The sequence below is a fragment of the Abramis brama genome (genome assembly GCF_963993115.1).
Source record: "Abramis brama genome assembly, chromosome: 5".
In the NCBI taxonomy this organism is placed as follows: domain Eukaryota; kingdom Metazoa; phylum Chordata; class Actinopteri; order Cypriniformes; family Leuciscidae; genus Abramis; species Abramis brama.
In genome coordinates this window covers 14733051-14751595 of record NC_139967.1, presented here as the reverse complement: position 1 = coordinate 14751595, position 18545 = coordinate 14733051, and the positions used below count along the sequence as shown (strand labels likewise).

At 36.6% G+C, this 18545-nt stretch overlaps 3 protein-coding genes across 5 annotated transcripts; all 3 read right to left on the bottom strand.

The window, feature by feature from the left end:
• Positions 1–1547: 1547 nt before the first annotated feature.
• Positions 1548–3844, bottom strand: ctsll (cathepsin L, like). The gene is made up of 7 exons (XM_084115347.1): positions 3634–3844; positions 3392–3514; positions 3087–3239; positions 2750–2974; positions 2445–2613; positions 2178–2295; positions 1548–2066 (listed from the first exon to the last, which is right to left on the bottom strand). Exons 1-7 carry the CDS (start codon positions 3754–3756, stop codon positions 1967–1969), a joined length of 1011 nt encoding a protein of 336 aa, XP_083971473.1. The 5' UTR covers positions 3757–3844; the 3' UTR covers positions 1548–1966.
• Positions 3845–6352: 2508 nt separating this feature from the next.
• On the bottom strand, positions 6353–9724 carry LOC311083652 (uncharacterized protein). 2 transcript variants are annotated; one of them, XM_084115350.1, is made up of 4 exons: positions 9480–9710; positions 8274–8594; positions 7152–7240; positions 6353–6894 (listed from the first exon to the last, which is right to left on the bottom strand). In XM_084115350.1, the coding sequence occupies exons 1-4, from the start codon at positions 9649–9651 to the stop codon at positions 6763–6765; spliced, it is 714 nt and encodes a 237-aa protein (XP_083971476.1). In that variant the 5' UTR covers positions 9652–9710; the 3' UTR covers positions 6353–6762. The 2 variants fall into 2 exon arrangements, with proteins under 2 accessions (XP_083971476.1, XP_083971477.1); XM_084115351.1 differs by having other exon boundaries at positions 6613–6891; positions 9480–9724.
• A 1776-nt stretch (positions 9725–11500) lies between these two features.
• zdhhc23a (zDHHC palmitoyltransferase 23a) lies at positions 11501–17346 on the bottom strand. 2 transcript variants are annotated; one of them, XM_084115342.1, is made up of 5 exons: positions 17073–17346; positions 16105–16758; positions 13301–13468; positions 12917–13184; positions 11501–11843 (listed from the first exon to the last, which is right to left on the bottom strand). In XM_084115342.1, exons 1-5 carry the CDS (start codon positions 17192–17194, stop codon positions 11634–11636), a joined length of 1422 nt encoding a protein of 473 aa, XP_083971468.1. In that variant the 5' UTR covers positions 17195–17346; the 3' UTR covers positions 11501–11633. The 2 variants fall into 2 exon arrangements, with proteins under 2 accessions (XP_083971468.1, XP_083971469.1); XM_084115343.1 differs by having other exon boundaries at positions 11694–11848.
• Positions 17347–18545: the final 1199 nt, after the last annotated feature.

The window sequence follows — 18545 nt, the reverse complement described above, 5'->3', positions numbered from 1 at the left end:
AGTAGGCTACTGCTTGAGATGCGCGCGCATACCTTGCGGTCCAACGGTTTTTAGATTTACGAGGTAAGATTCAATAACACTTTAGGCTTAGAAGTTTTTCTTTTTATCATGGCGCCTGTAAAATGCTGCGGGAAATGTTGAAAAAAGGTTGGCACAATGCTGAAAGACATCCATAGTGGAAGTTTACATTGAAAAAAGCCATGCAGTGGAACGCAAAAACGTGTTCTTTGTGTTCTTTAATTAATTTATTTATCAAGTCACAATAAAAAAATAGTGAAATATTAATTTGAAAATGTTATGTTTAAAAAAAAAAAAAAAGCCAGAACAGAGTGGTGCAGACGTCATTTTGTTGGCCTACTGGCAGTTTTTAGCATCATGCTGGTTCCTTCCAATAGGATTTTCCAATAGACTTGCACATTTTGTCCATCAAGATAATTTGAAGCCTAAATGCAGTCGCCAGTAGTAAAAAGCTAAAGCTAGGTTATAAATGAACTACACTACGGACTCACAAATTCAACGTCACCATCACTAAGCTTCCGACAACTTTTAATTTTTATCCATAACAATGCTTTAAAAGCGGACTGAGCGTACCTTTTTGGCATGATGACCTTTAATCTCCTTGACAGCCTCTAGTCCCATTTAGCCACTTGTTAGCAACTTTTTCAGGACACGTAACAGCTTCAAAAAATCACAAATGGGGTAATATTGATGTATTTTATGTCAGAATAAAACATGAAAGTGTATTGAGCTGGTGTTCACTACAGACTTTATTTCAGCCATTTAACCAAAACCCCATTGAATTCAGGACGAAAAAGCTAAATGCTAACTTGATTCTGCATTTTGGCCTACAAAGTAATGTCATACCTGCACCACTTTGTCATTGCAGGAGGGAGGGGGACGTTATTTTGAGTTTGAGGGCACATAAAAAAAAAACATGCATGTAATGGATAAAATCTCTTAGCCTATAATGTTGCAATATTCCATAAAAAAGTCAATTTTAATTTCATTGTCATGTTAACAAACAGCCCTAGTTCAAGACAAAAGAATCAGAGATCAACCAGTATGTAACCTTTAGTTTTGTTTAATCTTGATTTAAAGAGCATATCTTCAGCTCAATTATGGAAAATGCAAGTTTGCATGGGTTAATCAGCATTTTTATGACTTGCATAAGCATACTAATAATTTGTTTACAGCTGACATTAAGCTTTATACTTATAATATTCTGCAACATTTATCACATTAGTTTGGTCCTGCTGCCATGGTCAAACATTTGGTTTGAATTTTAAAACTACAGTCTATTGCCCAACACTCTTAGTATTTATTGGGTGAGTAGGTTACACAGCATAGCATTTAATGCAGTACAATGAGAGACTGTCTTAATCCAGTCCTTTTAACAGCAATGAGAAAGTGGGTTTATGCACTATTAAGTTACAATGCTCCTCACAGCAAAGGAGGCCCACGCAATATTTTTTAAACCACATTATGGGCTTCTTGCAGACAGACCACTTTTGCATGAGATCCCATGTGCACAGAAACAGACTCTCATAGCTTTTCATACAAGCAAGTTTAATATTTACCCCTTTACAGGTCAAGATAAAGCACAGCATTTGTACACATTCTTGTAACACTCAAATACAAGCCAGGTTCATACATGTAATATTGCTCAAACGGGTCACAGGATCGGGGGGGACTTCTGATAGATTAGTGCATTCCAAGATAACTTAACTTTATAGAAGAAACTGCAACAAACATACTAGCAGGGTTTCAAATTAAAACAAAATTGACTTGTAAAAGCACAAAATAAAAGTGGGCAAAGCAGGTGGTGTTCTAAAGAAAAACATTAAAGTCAAACTAAATGCATCACAATATTGAATAAAAACCAAAACAGTAGAATTTAAAAAACATTTAAATTAAAAGAAACCACAAAGGCCAATAAAAATAAAAAAATCCAGAATGCCCAGTGGCCTTATACTAGAGGATAGCTGCCAGCTGTTGCAATGCCACAATGGTTATTTCGGTCTTTAGCCATGTAGATGTAGCCTTTGTTACCCCATCTCTCAGTCCAGCTAAAGATACAGAACAAAGCATGCATTTAAGGTTGTGCCTGCAGTTTTAAGTGTTAATCAAATCAAACTTGTGCATCATTAAGAGGAAATCAGAAGTAGACTAAAACATACCTGTTCTTTACAATCCAGTATCTCTTCCCAGCAACATCAGCACCCTCATAACCATATCCAACCACCAAGACTCCATGGTCAAGTTCTTCACTGCTGCACTCCTTCTCATAATAGATGCCTAGAGTAGAACATTTAGAAAGAAATTAAACCACAGAGACTGTCCGTTTGATTTAGGTTTAAAGGCAGGCCATGTAGTTTTGTAATGGTTGTGCATTCAATTTAAATAACCATACATTTAGTCTGTTCTCAGGGTAATCAACCACCTACCAGACTGATAGAACTGGAAGGATTCATGTGCAGCATCAATAGCAACAGCTACAGGACCCACAGCAGCAACAGCCTTCATCAAAGCATGCTCTTTACCACTGGGAATGTCCACAAAACCAGTGTCATTAGCAGCATTATTACTGGGGTCGTAGCGGCATGGCTGATCATCCTGGGAGCACAAAAGACATTGTACATTACATGTGATGTTAATAAATACTTAGTGATACATGGGTTGAAAAGGGCCTTGACACCCAACTATAGATTCACTAGCATCTCCAGTCAGAAAGAGCTCAACTGATTCTTACCGTTGCAAGGTAGGGATATGACTCCTCAGAATCCAGCCCATTGTTGTCCTGTACATACTGGAAGGCCTGGTCCATGAGGCCTCCATCACAGCCGTGATTGCCCTCCGGCCTAGAACAGTCCACCAAGTTTTGCTCACTCAAAGAAACCAGCTTTCCTGTTTTACGGAACAGCTGACCCTCCAAGGCACCCGTTGAGCTGAAAGCCCAGCAAGATCCACACCGTTTCTAGCATCAGGAAACAGGAATTGGTTACCAAACAGTGAAGCAATACATGCAGATTTTACATTAACAGATACAGAAACCAAAGCTATAAAAACCAGTTTGATAAATTGCTTACTTGGTCTTTAATACGGGTAACATAACCCTTCTCTCTCCAGTCAACTTGTTGGGGGGCTTCAAAAAAGCTGGGTTCCATAAACAATGAGCCTTTTGACTTCCGGTTGGGGTCATGACTGTAACCATTCATCGCCTGTTTGAACTCATCATTTGTCTAAGAGGGAGGATGCAAAAAAAAGGCTTAATTTAAAAAATGCCTAGCAGACAATAAAGGTAACAATTGATCCCAGTGTTAAGTATGAAAAGGATTACGTTTTACAAGAGATCCATTCACAAATTCCACCAAAAAAAAAAAAAAAAGCTTACCATGTCTCCAAATTGGTTCATGCCCAGTCGGTAGGTGTGTTTGCCCACAGAGTGCTCAAGGTTATGCAACTCAATTTTTCTGAAGTTCTTCTCCCACACCATTCTCCTCCAGCCCTCTTCTTTCTGAAGAAGCAGACATTTTAACCATTGCAAAATAGAATTTCTGTATAAAGACATGCATTGCTTTTCCTCTGCGTTGAAGCTGATATCTGGTTACAAGCCCTATAGTTAGTGTTACCCACCTCATGGTAGTTTTTTCCATGCCAGCTCTTCCAGAGGTGCCAGTGGTCATCTAACTGCTGGTCTAAGCTTGGAGCAGCAAACACTGCGCTCATGCATAGCGTGAGGAGCGAGACAAACATCATCCTGCCTGGAAGCCTGTGACAGAAGAAAACAAGACTCAAATTTAAAAGGAATGTCACAGAGGTGAGTTACACAGACTAATGCAGTAAACATTTTATCCAATTACAATGAGCAAAACTTCAGTGCACATTCCAATAGTTATTCCAAGTTAAGAACACACTGACCATGTACAGGTAACAAAGCCACATACATACAACGCATAATAAATCGTTCAAAATTTGTAAGCATCACTAGAAAATATTTAGACAGCTTCTTTTTAACTTAAATTAGCAAATTCACACTTTTTACAAAGGCAATTTATCCACTAAACCCAGGTAGCCTAAATAAAATTTGAGCAACTCTGAAATTAGAAGAATAAACTTACCTTTCACCAACGAACGAAATGATTGACTGTCATTGTTTACAACTGAGTGGTTTTTAAAGCGTGCCTGAACGTAGAGGCGTCATCTCATTGGCTGAGGGTGATGATTAGCCAAGTGTTTACAGCCAATCATGTGAAGCAAGAATCTCATTCATTCATGTGATCAAGCATCACAAGATCGAGCACTCATCACTGAGACTGGGCTTGCACTAACAAGATTAAAAGTTAAAACTGTCGAAAACTGTCTTTGTTCATAATTTATTTTTTTAAATCGTCGTTTACAATTTAATTGTAATTAAATGTTTTAATTGCTGGTTAATTAAAATAATTTATTGTCTTTATGAGACTCTCTTCTGTGTACATTTTCACGTTAGTTTGTGCTTGTCAGAGAAGCGTGTCTGTGTCTGACCAACCCAACATGTTCGGGCAGAAAATAATCAAAGTGAAAACACTTAAAATTCCCTAACTAAGCGTTTGAAACATAATCAGTGGCTTGTGTTTTGACTCTTAAAATACCAAATCTAGACAGTACTTCTTGGCATTATCTAAGCTTGATCTTGGCCTTTCAGTTGCAGAGATGTGCACATAATTTGCATACAAATTGTCTTACTTTTCAAGTTTAAACCTTCATGTACTGAATATTATTTCTGAATCTCCATGCAGGAACATCTAAAAAGTATTTTATTTATTTAATACAGTGTTATATAAGTGCTAGTCTCTAAGGATGAGGGCTTGAGTCATTATTAAGTGGTGTAAAAACAAAGGATTTGGTTTATAATAAATTCACTAATTAAACAAACCTTTGACAGTTAGCAAAAAACACCACACAACCTCATATTTCTTGAATTCAACATAGTAGAAACATAGCAGAAAAAGGACACTAAAAAAAATAATCTGTGGTCTGATGTTGCGAGAACGGAAATTTACATATAAGCCATTATAAATTAACAATGGCAAAACCCTTGGTTAGACCCTAAAGACACCCGATGTTACCTGTTTCGCTTTGCATCACGTCATACAATTTATTCTGTTGCTTTGTACAAAACCTCTTTATTTGTTATCTTTTCATTTCTGAATAGGATGCATTGACATGAGATGTGTTTACCTGTATTGGGTGTTAACAGAGGTGGACAAAGTACACAACTTCCTTACTTGAGTGAAAGTACAGATACTACTGGTCAAATATTACTCCGTTACAAGTAAAAGTTGTAAAGACCGATTCTTACTTAAGTAAAAGTACAGAAGTACTCGTTTTTAAAAGTACTTAAGTATCAAAAGTAAAAAGTAAATGTCAATGCATTGTTTTATTGTTGCATTGTTGAATGTAATACTTACAGTACCTTATGCCTCTGAATCTATGCCTGCCCTCATATCAATATCACATTTATTTCTAGAACACAGTTCCAGTAGTGGGATTGAATATGAGATTGAATAAGTCACTCAATAACGTCTACAATGGTTTCGGACACCCAAATGGCTGTTCCCTCAAATAGTGCCCTTGGCTTAGTTTTTTGGCTTTGAGGTCAACCCGACTTTCATTTCCAACCAAAATCCAACGTCTGTCCGACGTCGGGTTCTGACGTAAATCTGACGTCGGGTTTTGACGTCAACCCGACTTTCATTTCCAAACCAAAATCATCCCCTGACTGACGTTACTACTTTCTACTCAAGGACCTTGACAGAAATGTAGTGGAGTAAAAAGTATGATATTTGTCTTTCAAATGTAGTGAAGTTAAAGTAAAAAGTTTCCAGAAAAGATAATACTCAAGTAAAGTACAGATACTCAAAAAGTGTACTTAAGTACAGTTCTCAAGTAAATGTACTTTGTTACTGTCCACCTCTGGGTGTTAATGACTGCATTGTGTGACTGCATGATTAATTAGGTCAATCAGTAAATGATGTCATCAGAACTTGAAAGGAGCCAGAACAAAAGATCAGACAGAGTGGAAATGAGACTTCAAATGATGAAAAAAGCAATCATTCTGCTCCTCCTGCCGATGAACTGTTTAAAATAGAAAGATCACTCAGAAGTCAGGAAGTTGCTTTTCTTGTGGTCATCAGAAACTGAATAAAATGTGCCACATGTAACGTATGCCATTTCTCAACACAAAAAAGGAAACTTCACATACTTCTACTAAGTTATTAATCACATTATTGTTAATAATTCTCTTAGAGTTGTAACATTTGGTAATTTATAAAAAATAAAAATAAAACAGTTAATTATATGCAATGCAGACTTGCCTGACATAAAATCATTTAATACACTGCCACCATCTGAACAACAAGGGTAATGCAAGTTGGTTAAATTATGGTGATTTTTTTTTACACTTTTGACCTCTGCAGTTTACATTGATTTTTACCATAACACCTCAGACCAACATAGAAGACTTAATCACAATTACAACTCATGGACTTCTTTTAAATTACTTTTTTTTACACTATTCATCAAACTTGTGCCAAAACTTAACTGCCAATACATTTCTAATCATCCCAATCATGTTTTCATTATTTTTTTCTCCCCAGTCCACCTAATGTTATCATGATTGGAAAAGAACAACATATTTTCTCCATATGATATTTCTTTGATGTTATTAAAAAACAGTCAATTTATTAGAATTTAGAGTAAATCCATTATTTGTATATTGAGTTAAGTAATTTTCAGATAATTGTGGTCCTCATTCTGCATCTCTTCCTCACTCTGTGTGCGAGTGTTCTTAGGTTTGTTGGACTGACCACTGGGAAGGCCTCCAGGATTCAATGCTGGGTTACTTCTCCTCTTCTGGTGGAAGAGACATTGGTTGAGATAAACAGGTCTGGCACATGCATAAAACCTGACTTTACTAAGACACATTTATAGAAGACATTCCAGGTCTTTGTTAAGGTGGCATTCAACATTCATGAAAAATGAATTCATTTCTTTGTAAATCATTCACTAAACCACTCTATTGAATTCAATAGATTAATTTCTCTCTTTTTTATTCTTGTCTTTTTTTCCCCTTTTTTTCATTAGAATGTGAACGAGTTTGAGATTATTACCTTATAGCAAACCAGCCCAGCGATGATTCCACATAGTACTAAGAAACCCATGCCACAACCCACCGAGATTATCACTGTGTTGGGGAGACCTGAGAGAAGATTAACACAATGTTTCATTTTTTTATTCATGTTTCTCTATCATCCTTCTTATTAATGCAAAAATGCAAAGGTACAGAATAAAACTGGCAGTTGCTGTTGCCAAAATTATTCTAAAAAATACAAATACTGTAAACATATGTGTAGAACAACCTGTACATTTTACAACTTAAAACTGTAATTAAAAATAAAAAAATAAATAAACAGATAAATCCAACAGCCTTTTTTTCTTTTTTCTTTTTTGCTGAATTAGCAAATCCATGCTGCAACTATAATCTGTCTTGTAATCTAACCTTAACATATGTCATCCACCATATATCACAGATGGTATACAGAGAAAAATCCATGAAAAATAAAAGTTCTCTACAAAGCTTTTCCACTAGCCGAGCTAAATTTATGGAAGGTGTACTCAGTGTCATGCACACAAATCAGAAACACCATCATGGTAGCACATGTTGACACTAAAATATTGCAATAAACATTAACAACATTAGATGTAACATAAAACAATTATGTACATAACTGATAAGAAAAAACAATAGGAAACATTATTAAAATTAAAAACCATCAAATGTGAAGTATCAGGGAATTCTGGAAATGTCAGTTTATGTTTATGCTCCTCAGTGTTTATTTTGGATTTATTAAAGACTGTGTTTTTGTTCTTACTCCTTCGTCGTGCGCTTACTAATACAGCAACGTTAGTGACAGTGTCCTTCACTTTTTGTATTGCGCATGTAAAAGTTTGTCAGAGGTATGCAGCTATGCAGTACTGGAACAACAGTGGAACAAAGCACAGCACTTTTTTGATGACTGTGTTATGCTTGTTGTGTTGTGTGCTTCATCTTGATTCTGAATGTTAAATCAGATATGGGTGTGAATATGGTGAATAACCATAATGGTTATAATTATAATTTGAATGTATAATTATCAAATGTAATTTGTAGGAACAAAAATATATATTTTTTTTTTGCTAACTGGCAAACTGCATGCCTGGTGTTATATGTTGAGGAAGATAATTATTCTTACCATTTTCTGTCCTTTTCACTAGATTAATTTGTCCTTGAAGACTCCCTTGCGGGAAAGTGCTGAGTTTATAGCAGTAAGTCACGAAGTCGCTCTCTTGTAATTTGTCCAGTACAACGCTGTGGTTTGATTTTGCAAAAAGACGACCAGCATAGCTGTTGTTAACTATAGTGAGTCCATGGCTGGGGCTGAACACAAAAACCTTGTGATTCGGACACCTACTCCATTCAGCGAGGCTTACTGTCATGTCTCTTGTAACCTTGAATTTAAAAGTCGCACTCCCACCCAAAGGAGCCCGAATCACATCTTCATCTGTAAAGGCTCCTATGAAGAACAAATAGAGAAAGAAGAAAAAGAAGAGCAAGAAGAGAAATAAAGAACCATGTAATGGCACAAACCATTTTTTTTTCTTTTCCTTACCTCTTCTCTTTGTATTATATTGGTTATGTTGTGTGTGTTAAACAAGTGCAGTGCTGTGGAAAATAATTTCCCCCTGGGGACAATAAAGTTAAAGTAAAGTAAAGTAAACAGCAATTTTCAGACCTGAACTGAACAGCCTCATTTATCAGTTTGATCAGTAAATCAGTTTTCTAACAGTATATAAAATAGGTGTGAAAAAAACCCAAAGAGCTCTGTCAGGTGTTTGTAAACCCGTATTTGCTTTCTCTTCCTGTATAACTGCCTGTTTCCTTTTAACAGTTCAGTTGAGTTCTCACTTCATTAAATTATATTTCATTATATACATCACAAGATTAATACACTTCTGTTCAAAAGTTTAAAGAGGAATACATTTTCTTTTTTTTTAAAGAAAAAAGTAAACTTTTGAATTGTATATTCATAAACATTTTTTTATCATGATTTCCACAAAAAAATATTAAGCAGCAACTGTTTTCAACACTGATATTAAAAAATGTTTCTTGAGCAAATCAGCATTTTAAAAAGATTTCTAAAGGATCATGTGACACTGAAGATTGCTGAAAGTGTAGCTCATGCCATTATAGGAATATATTTAAAAATATGTTGAAACAAAAAAATATTATTTTACAATATTACTGTTTTTATTGTATTTGTGATCAAATAAATGCAGCCTTGGTTCACATACAAGACTTCTTTCAAAAACATCATCTGACCCCATGCTTTTGAAGATATAACAAAAACCATAGTAAAGCCTCTCTCCATCTGTGTGTATGTCTCAGTCACATCTCATACCTGTTGTAAGAGTTATGAAGAGTATCAACAGGTGGGTCCGGTGTTGTTCAGATAATAGAGATGGGTTCGTCTGTCCGATCTTCATGGTGTCTCGCGCTATGCTGGACGTGTGATGTCGTCTAATGCTTTTTTTCAGCATAGAGAGAAAGTAACCACAAAGACAACCCTGCATGTAGCTCTTTAGCCCATAAGATGTGTGCAAAGGTTTCAGTAAACCTTATCTTTAAAAACAACTTCCTGTAAAGTACCTCGTCTAAGAACTAGTAGAAGAGGTGCGATTGTTCCTTAGAATTCTATATTGTTTTTAAAGTAGCCAGTGATTGATACTTTTTGTACACTGCAAAAAAATATAGATATTAAAACTGTACATTGTTCATATCAACCTTTATTAATTAAAATTGCAATTAAAAGAGTCTCATAGTGCCATTTCACTTCATTTAGCACATTTTAGGAGGAAGTGCAGTCTAAAGCACTCATGCAAATATGTTCTTGTGTTTTCTCCATCTTGTTTTCTACCTTGTTGTTGTACAGATGCAGGCATGCAGCTGCCCTATAAAACCACTTCCTGTCTCTCTCCGCTGCATAGGTAGGTCACTCATAACCTTTTCGCATAATCAACACAACCAATGTCTCATAGTGGAATAGGTATATATGTACGGTAAATAACATAATGAATTTAAACACATTATCTTTATTTTTACATTCATTTAATATAGATGACAATAAAGAACTGTAAAGTACACCATAACTTAGCACAGAAATATGTCATTACAGAAAAGTGTACACCATCATTTGTCCTGAGAGAGTACCTTACAAATAGCAGCATATTTACAATTACAAGGATTGGTGTAAAATGTATTTTTTGGTTTACTAGCACTTGGCAGGTTGATAAATCTGTGTTTTTTTTTGTTTTTGTTTTTTGATTTAGAGGGATAATTCACCCCCAACAATTTTGTCATCATTGAATCAGCCTCATGTGTCCTACGAAACACAAAAAAACATACTTCAATTTTTATTTTATTTTATTTATTTATTTTTGTCCATATGATGGTGTCTAATATTGCTTTGAACCTCACTGAATTTCATTGGTCTCTGTGAAAGACAAAAGAAAGTCGGTGGCGTCCAAAACAACACTGGGCCCCATTGACTTTCATTGTAAGGGCAAAATCAGTTGGTTTGGAACAACATACGAGTGAGTATACTGGACATTGGTCACCACTTTATGGACAAACACCACATGCATTTTTTAAATGATCCTATCCTTTAAATGATGACAGAAGTTTTCATTTTTGGGTGAACTATCGTTTTAAGGTGTCAATAGTTGTCCCACTTTAAAAAGGAAATATCTACACAAAAATTGTCTGTCTCTATGAAACACCCCCATCCTATGAAATATCAAGAGAACTTTGAAATAACATGAAGAAGGTGAGTGATTGATGAACAAACTTCATGGGTGAACTATTTTAATATTTTAAATATAATATTTATAAAGTCAAGTCGTCACCTTTATTTATATAGCGCTTTTTACAATAAAGATTGTTTCAAAGCAGCTTTACAGAGATAACAGGAAAATAATGCAGCAAAGATTATTTTGGCTGTAAAACAGCTCTAGAAAAAAGTCATTGTCTAGTTTAAGTAAGTTCAGTGTTGATTCATTTCCATTGTAAAAATCATTAGTTATTAATTAAGTTCATTTATCTATGCAGCAGCTCTGGAGAAAAAAACAGTGATGTCATCGTCCAGCTCAGTTCAGTTCTCATATAATGGTGTCAACCACTGTCATAAATATCTATAAATATCTAACAATCACTAAAACATTTCTTAATTGCAATAATGCAGGGACATTTCAGGTTGTGACATTTATTTTCTGGACTTTGATTATCAGATAAAACTTATACTACTACTATTTCTTACACTTGTCATTAAAACACACATACTTGATTTGCTACTAAGATTACAAAGTTACCTACTTATGTTTGATCATTGCAGCATGTTGCATTCATACAATTTGATTAAATGCTATAAAGTTACAGCTTTTATGGGCAAAGATTCATTATATGTGCGACCAGGCAGTTTAATTTCATGAAATAGCTGCTGTGGTTGCGTAACACTTTGAACCTAATTGAATATGCCCATACTCGATGAGCCAAAACATTATGACCACCTGCCTAGAATGCCGTTGGTCCTCTGTGTGCTGCCAAAACAGCGCTGACCCACTGAGGCATGGACTCTACAAGACCCCTGTAGCCATCCTGTGGTTTCTGGCACCAAGACATTAGCAGTCCTGTAGGTTGCGAGGTGGAGCCGCTGTGGATCCAACTTATTGGTCCAGCACATCCCACAGATGTTCAATTGGATTGAGATCTGCACTGTAAAAAAAGCAACTACATATTTTCCAGTTTACGAAACCTTTTGAGTCTATTAATATTAGTCTAAGTAATATTAAAACCCATGCCATGTCAGACCAACAGAATTCCCAGAAATGTTGTCTCAACTAGTCAAAGAACAAAGAATTTCATATTGCTGAAATGTAATATAAAATGTATATATACTGTCATTGTTGTTAGTTATTTGTTTTGTTGTGTAAAGAGCTCATCTTTTTATATTTGTTGATTGTCACCATTCTTAAGGTTTGTGTGTCAAGTGTTAAGGCCTACAGTATGTTAAACCATTTTTTACAGTGGGGCTGTTCCTCAAACCAGTCCTGAACATTTGTGTGCAGTGTGGCAGGTTGCATTATCCTGCTGAAAGAGGCCACATCCACCAGGAAATGCCATTGTCATGAAGGACATGCGTGCGTTGACACATTCCTCCCATAACATTAATTAAAATTTTAGCCAAAGTTGCCCTCATGCATCGATGAGCCTTGGGCGCCCAACACCTTGTCGCTGGTTTGTGGTTTGTCCCTCCTTGGACCACTGTTGGTAAATTCACCACTGCTGACCAGGAGCGACCCACAATCCTTGCCGTTTCAGAGATACTCTGACCAAGTCGCCCTTGCCATAACAATTTAACCCTTATCAAAGTCGCTCAGATCTTTATTCCCGCCCATATCTTCTGCATCCAACACGTTTGCTTACCATCTAATCAACCCAAACCTTAATATGTGGCCTTGTTAGGAGATAATCAATAATATTCGCTTTACCTATGACTGGTCATAATGTTTTGGCTCATCAGTGTACACGACTGGAATAACCCCACCCCAAAAAATACCAAAAACACAAGGATTAAATATGTTTTCATCAATTTAAACTGACTACCTAGAAGTTCCTGCTTTCCAGTTCCATACTGTCTATAATAAGTACCGTTCTGCCTGATGCAAACAAGGTAAATGTGTCAACCAACTTTTTAGGCCTAAACACAGTTGTGTTCAACATATCGCATCATTAAGGCTTAAATACTACCCAGGATCATGCCTGTAGTCCCTTGTGTCATACCATGTCTGTGAAGGTGAAGGGGGATTCATTCTCATCCGTGTTCATTGTGAGGAACTGAATCCAGTTCTGGAGGAAGCCTCGTGAATAGACACCGGTCTCCACAACCAGGCCACAAAAGCGTCGTCTGCCGGTTTTGTTGCGCAAAGCAATTTGAGCTTCGCGTTCTGTTACGTTGTAACTGACATTGATAATCTGAAGGATGAACAGGTGGAGCAGACCACCTGTTATAATAACGCTGTACCACACACATGTAAAGCACAGGGCTGTGCTACACACACAAACACACACAAATGTGTTATATTAGGCTGAACACACGGCGTATGTGCATATTTCCATTAAACACATGTATACTGTATGTAAAAAATAAAGTAGTGGATGGTGTACCTGTATTGGTTGTAGACTCCGGGACAGTATAACATGGCTGTGAATAGACTCTGTCGAGGACATACACTCCGTAACACCAAATTGATCCCGTAGAAGGATGTCAATAGGAAGAGAAGAAGCGTCAAAATGAACTGCCTGTGATTGGATTGGCCTACACAGCTGTTTATCCTGTCGTGGAGAGTCACACACACAAAGACACTAAATGTAAGCAGTCATGTAAACACGCATACAGACATATTAAAGGTGCTCTAAGCGATATCACACGTTTTTTAGGCCAAAACATTTTTTGTCACATACAGCAAACATCTCCTCACTATCCACTAGCTACCTGTCCCCTGAACACACTGTAAAAAAACGCGGTCTCTGTAGACAGCCCAGACTCCACAAATGACAACAAAAACAAACTGGCCCAGCCTTGGCCACGAAACATAACAAACAGTGTTCCAGCCAATAACCGACAAGAATGATTTGGGGGTGGGGGTTGGGGGGTTAGTGCACGTGCACATGAAGAGGGGTGTGGGGAGTGGAGGAGAGAGAAGCATGAAGAGGGAAGTTAGCTAGAGGAGAGATGTCCTAGACAACGACAACGACTAACGAGAGGAGAGATGTCCTAGACAACGACAATGACTAACGTTAGAATTATATTCTCTTGAATTTTGATATGGCCGACACACGACCAAAGAGACGACGTTCCGATGAACAAATAGCAAAGAAGAGGGAAAAAGGAGAAGGAAGTCCCGAATCTACATCGGAAAAGCACGGAAGGGAGGGGGCGGGATGAGGAGGAGGGAGGGTCGAGTTAGCCTCCGTTTTGTTTGACAATACTTCGAACGTCAACAAGCAGTGACGTCACCATCGCTTATAGCACCTTTAATACCAAAAACCAAGTCAAGAACAGTTACACTATTGTCTCTCTCTTAAATGTGGCTTTAATAAGAATTACATTTTACGGTCTATGGCATGTTCCTGTTTTTATTTGTGCCTGTGTGTGTTGAAGCAGCACAGAGACAGATTGGCCTGGCGAGATCTCCCTTTACTGTGCTGAAAGCTGCGTTCCTGTGGCCTTTGCACATGTCTCTCCAGCCTGCCCTGCTCCAGTGACGTCTTTTGGGAATCAGCTTGAACATATGTGTGTGTGATGGGGTAGTGTAAACATGCGTACAATTGTGAAAAGATCAGAAAAAGAATAAAAAAACTGGCATGATAATACTAAGGGAATGGCCTATAATTCATTTCGGAATTGTCCAATTATTTCTATACTAGGGATGTGCATGAAGCCAAAATAATGACATGAAAATTAATATTTGATATAAAACATATTATTTTGATTGATTATCCAACAAGTATAATGCAATAGTTAGTTTCTGACACCAAGATGTGAACATCATGAATGGCCACATTACTCTCTCTCCTTTTATTGTGCATACATCAGGACTTTTATTTATGTTGGGTTTTTAATTAAAAAATGAATAATAAATAATTAAATATGATAATCATTTAAAAATACTATCTACAAAAAATTAAGCAGCGCAACTGTTTTAACATTTATAAAAGGAAATGTTTCTTGAGCACCAAATCAGCATATTAGAATGATTTCTGAAGGATCATGTGACACTGAAGACGATGCAGTAATGATGCAGAAAATTCAGCTTTGCCATCACAGGAATAAATAGCATTTTAAAAAATATTTTAAATGGAAAACAGTTATATTAATTGTAACAATATTTTACAATATTACTGCTTTACTGTATTTTTGACAGAGTAAATGCAGCCTATGAGTAGTTTTGAGAACTTCAGAACTTTTGAATGGAAGTGTGGAAGACACATACACATATAAACATTGTTGGGGAAAGTTAATTTTAAAAGTAATGCTTCACAATATTGCGTTTCTTCCTAAAAATTAATTAATTAATTAATTAACTAATAGCGTTACTTAGTTACTTTTTATGGAAAGTAATGTGTTTCATTACTTTTGCTTTACTTTTTCTCACTTGGACTGGGCTTGCTTGTTTGTGTTTTTAATAACAACAAAAAAAGTTCTATTTTTGGCAAATGTAAAGGCACTTTGACACCAAAAGTGAAATGAATAAGCTTCAAGAAAATGCAAATTCACAACCGTACAGTAGAGGGCGCAGTTTAAAAAAAAAAAACTTTCAGCTGTGCTGCCATTCTGGATTGAAGAAGAATAGGATGGAGAAAGAAATTCAACACGCTTAACTCCAGCAATATCTAAAGTCATTTTTGCTTATTAGGATGGTTGAAGTGGATCAATGGCTAATTGGTTAATAAAGTGAGATTAAATAAATAAAGTATATTTGTGTAATTTAATATATTTAATTATTGCAGGTTTGCGTAATATTCTGTGATTGCATTTCACTGTTTTTATTCATTTTGAGTAATACTGAATCTGTTTTTGTGCAAGTGAGATGCTCACATTTAGTCTACAATGACATCATGTTTACACAGCGCACACAAAGCCTCTGCACTTACTCACGATTTCTCTCATAATGGGGACAGAAGAGCTGTCAGTCAATTAATGGAAAATCATTGCGTATTTGAAAGTAACTCAGATATTTTGTTGTAAATTTAAAAGTAATGTGTTACTTTACTAGTTACTTGAAAAAAGTAATCTGATTACGTGACTAAATGCGCTACCCTAACAGTGCATATAGAAAATGGCCCCAGTGCACACCCTTTTTCTCTAGTTTTCAGAATATTTAAATAATTCATAATAATAATTCACTTCACATTGAGAATAAAGTGTTCATACTCAATTTTCAGAGAAGAAGGAATGAGAAACCCACCAAACACAGTGGTGGTCCATTCGTAGGACACATGCCCCACAGATCCTGCAGTGCCCAGCTCTTGGTGGGCGCACCAGTCGGCACACAGGGCATAACTTCTTCTTATTTCCTTCCTTCTCCCCCGTTGACTGGCTGATTCCATTGCAGGTGGTAGAGTCTCTGGGTAAGTTTGTGCTCTGATTGGTTGTAGAGCTACTGTTGATTCCCAGAGCTAATGATTGGGATTTGACAAGGCCTGGTCCCTGTTTGGTGCGCACAAGGGAGATAAGCGTCAACATCATGCCTGTCGTCGCGGTAACCAGCTGCAGATTACTTACGTCTCCTCTGGGAACGATCTCGGTAAGGAAAAGGTAGTACATATAGGCAAGGGAGAAAAGTGCCAAACTAAGGAAAAACAATGTGCGTCTTTTCCTTTTGTGAGTCACATAGTAATACCAAAGCACCAGTCCTGGTAGGGCAGTTAAGACTACAACTCCCAAGATACAGTTAATTGCCGCTACTCGCAACAGGCCAGGAATTAATACCATGGGAGGTAAAACAGAGAGCTCCAATCGAAGGGGTCCTATGGCACAACATGGCAAACCCAAACAATCAGCCATATGAGAGATGAAACGAGAGAAGATGTCTGGCTTGTCTGGCTCTCCTCTGAGTAACCTAATGAGAAGAGATGACAGAGGAAATAAAGACGTTTTCAATGAAAAGAGCTAAACAAATAAAAATTTATGGATTCACCCATAAATTAAAGGTTTGTCATCATTGACACACCTTCACAGTCTTTTGTTGCATGGAAAATATAAGCTGCAAATGATCTCCTTAAAGCCTTTGTTAAAAACTGAAGGTGAGTAAACGAGGACCAAATTAATAGCTAGAATAATTTCTGTGAACTACTCTTTAGAAAGCTTATATGAACAAATGCAATGACCAACTTCCCCTCCCTGCCATGAATGGTTAAATGGTTGACCTCTGACCTTTCACAGGCATCATCAAGTTCTTCACAGTCACAGCAGCAGTACTCTCTTTGCTGGTCGATGTCTCCACAGCAGCACAGAGGGTCATCTGGATGCGGGGGCTTAAAACGTTCTCGTTTCATCTCTTTATGTCAGAGACAATCTGCTTCCACTGTGAGATCAAGCTTTCTTTAGGATTCGGTTGGATCACATTTATTCAAATAAGAGGAAAGGGTTCATTCATGTTTGGACAGGATTGATCCAGGGCTGTTGGTAGTTTTAGCTGTTAGCTGACACAACGGATGCAGGTAGATTCTTGTTCAGCTTACTTGCTGGTCATCTGCTGCTTTTTACATCAGAAGCTTCGTGTAAAAAGCATGTGTTGCACTGGCTGGAAAGAAATAACAAAAACAGTCCTTGTCAATAGCGTTGTCAGTGCTCACCTTATATCACTTTACAAAAAAAGATATTTTCTTGTTGATCTTGATGGTTATCAGACCATCCACAATGTGCAAATAACAAATTTATGAAACTGATTTTATGAAAGTGTGCAAAACAGTAAGTGCCACAGCCCTTTTGGCATTTTTGTGCCATTTTTGCACAAGTTTCTTATTTCACCCTTTTTTTTTTATTTAATAATGAACTTCACCAGGTGCATGGGTTCCTAAATCTAATCTAATACATAAATCTGTGATTTGGGTAAGAAAGGGACATTCTGGTCTATCAAAGCAATTGAATTAATACTCAATTTTTTTTTATAAAGGAAACTAGCAAAATTTATGTTTTTTTTTTTTTTTTTTTGACAATATAGGGGGTTTTGTCATGATCACTGGCATAAATATATATATGATATAATACAATAAAATAAATACAAAAAAGTTGTTACAAGGGAGGTGAATCATTTTAATAGGTAATTTACACACTCCTAAGCTCACTAACTAGTTTCAAGTCACGGAGGAACAGCACATAGTCAGATTTCTAACACTGACATCTGGCCCAACCCATGTCTTTCTCAACTGGGAGCTGACACTGGCACAGACACACAGATGGACGCACACAATAACAAGCACTGGTCTATAATTATACAGTGTATCAATGTAGAAAATATTATTAACATCTAAATCTGCGCTTTGTAACTTGAATCAAGGCCATCTGATGTCTCATGTGGATCATATAATTGGGCCATCAAAAACTTTTCCCTGAGAGGCCGTTCTCCATCATAAGTTGTGGAATCGAGAAAATAATTGAGCAGCATGTGTTTGACATGTTTTAAATTACATTTGATCCCTGGAGTAAAACAAGCTTTGCCCTTGATTGTGATTCAAAATTAACCCTAAATAGAACGATTACATTTCTAAAGACCACTTAAAATAGCCTACATATCAACAATAATTTCATTTTTGAAACCTATATGAAAATGATCTTTTTTTTTACCTATGGTTAAACAGCCTCAACACAGATGGAAATGCATCCCACACGAAGTTCTTCAGTTTA

What these genes read in the sequence shown, in the direction of transcription:
- LOC311083652 (XM_084115350.1), bottom strand. Translation starts at nt 9,651, where the DNA reads ATGCAGGGTTGTCTTTGTGGTTACTTTCTCTCTATGCTGAAAAAAAGC. An exon ending in CTTCATAACTCTTACAACAG is followed by an intron (nt 8,595 to 9,479) that starts GTATGAGATGTG and finishes TGTTCTTCATAG; the next exon opens with GAGCCTTTACAGATGAAGAT. An exon ending in CTGGGCTGGTTTGCTATAAG is followed by an intron (nt 6,895 to 7,151) that starts GTAATAATCTCA and finishes CTCTTCCACCAG; the next exon opens with AAGAGGAGAAGTAACCCAGC.
- zdhhc23a (XM_084115342.1), bottom strand. Translation starts at nt 17,194, where the DNA reads ATGAAACGAGAACGTTTTAAGCCCCCGCATCCAGATGACCCTCTGTGC. An exon ending in CTTGATGATGCCTGTGAAAG is followed by an intron (nt 16,759 to 17,072) that starts GTCAGAGGTCAA and finishes TCTTCTCATTAG; the next exon opens with GTTACTCAGAGGAGAGCCAG. An exon ending in ATGGACCACCACTGTGTTTG is followed by an intron (nt 13,469 to 16,104) that starts GTGGGTTTCTCA and finishes TCTCCACGACAG; the next exon opens with GATAAACAGCTGTGTAGGCC.
- ctsll (XM_084115347.1), bottom strand. Translation starts at nt 3,756, where the DNA reads ATGATGTTTGTCTCGCTCCTCACGCTATGCATGAGCGCAGTGTTTGCT. An exon ending in ATGGAAAAAACTACCATGAG is followed by an intron (nt 3,515 to 3,633) that starts GTGGGTAACACT and finishes CTGCTTCTTCAG; the next exon opens with AAAGAAGAGGGCTGGAGGAG. An exon ending in TGAACCAATTTGGAGACATG is followed by an intron (nt 3,240 to 3,391) that starts GTAAGCTTTTTT and finishes CCTCCCTCTTAG; the next exon opens with ACAAATGATGAGTTCAAACA.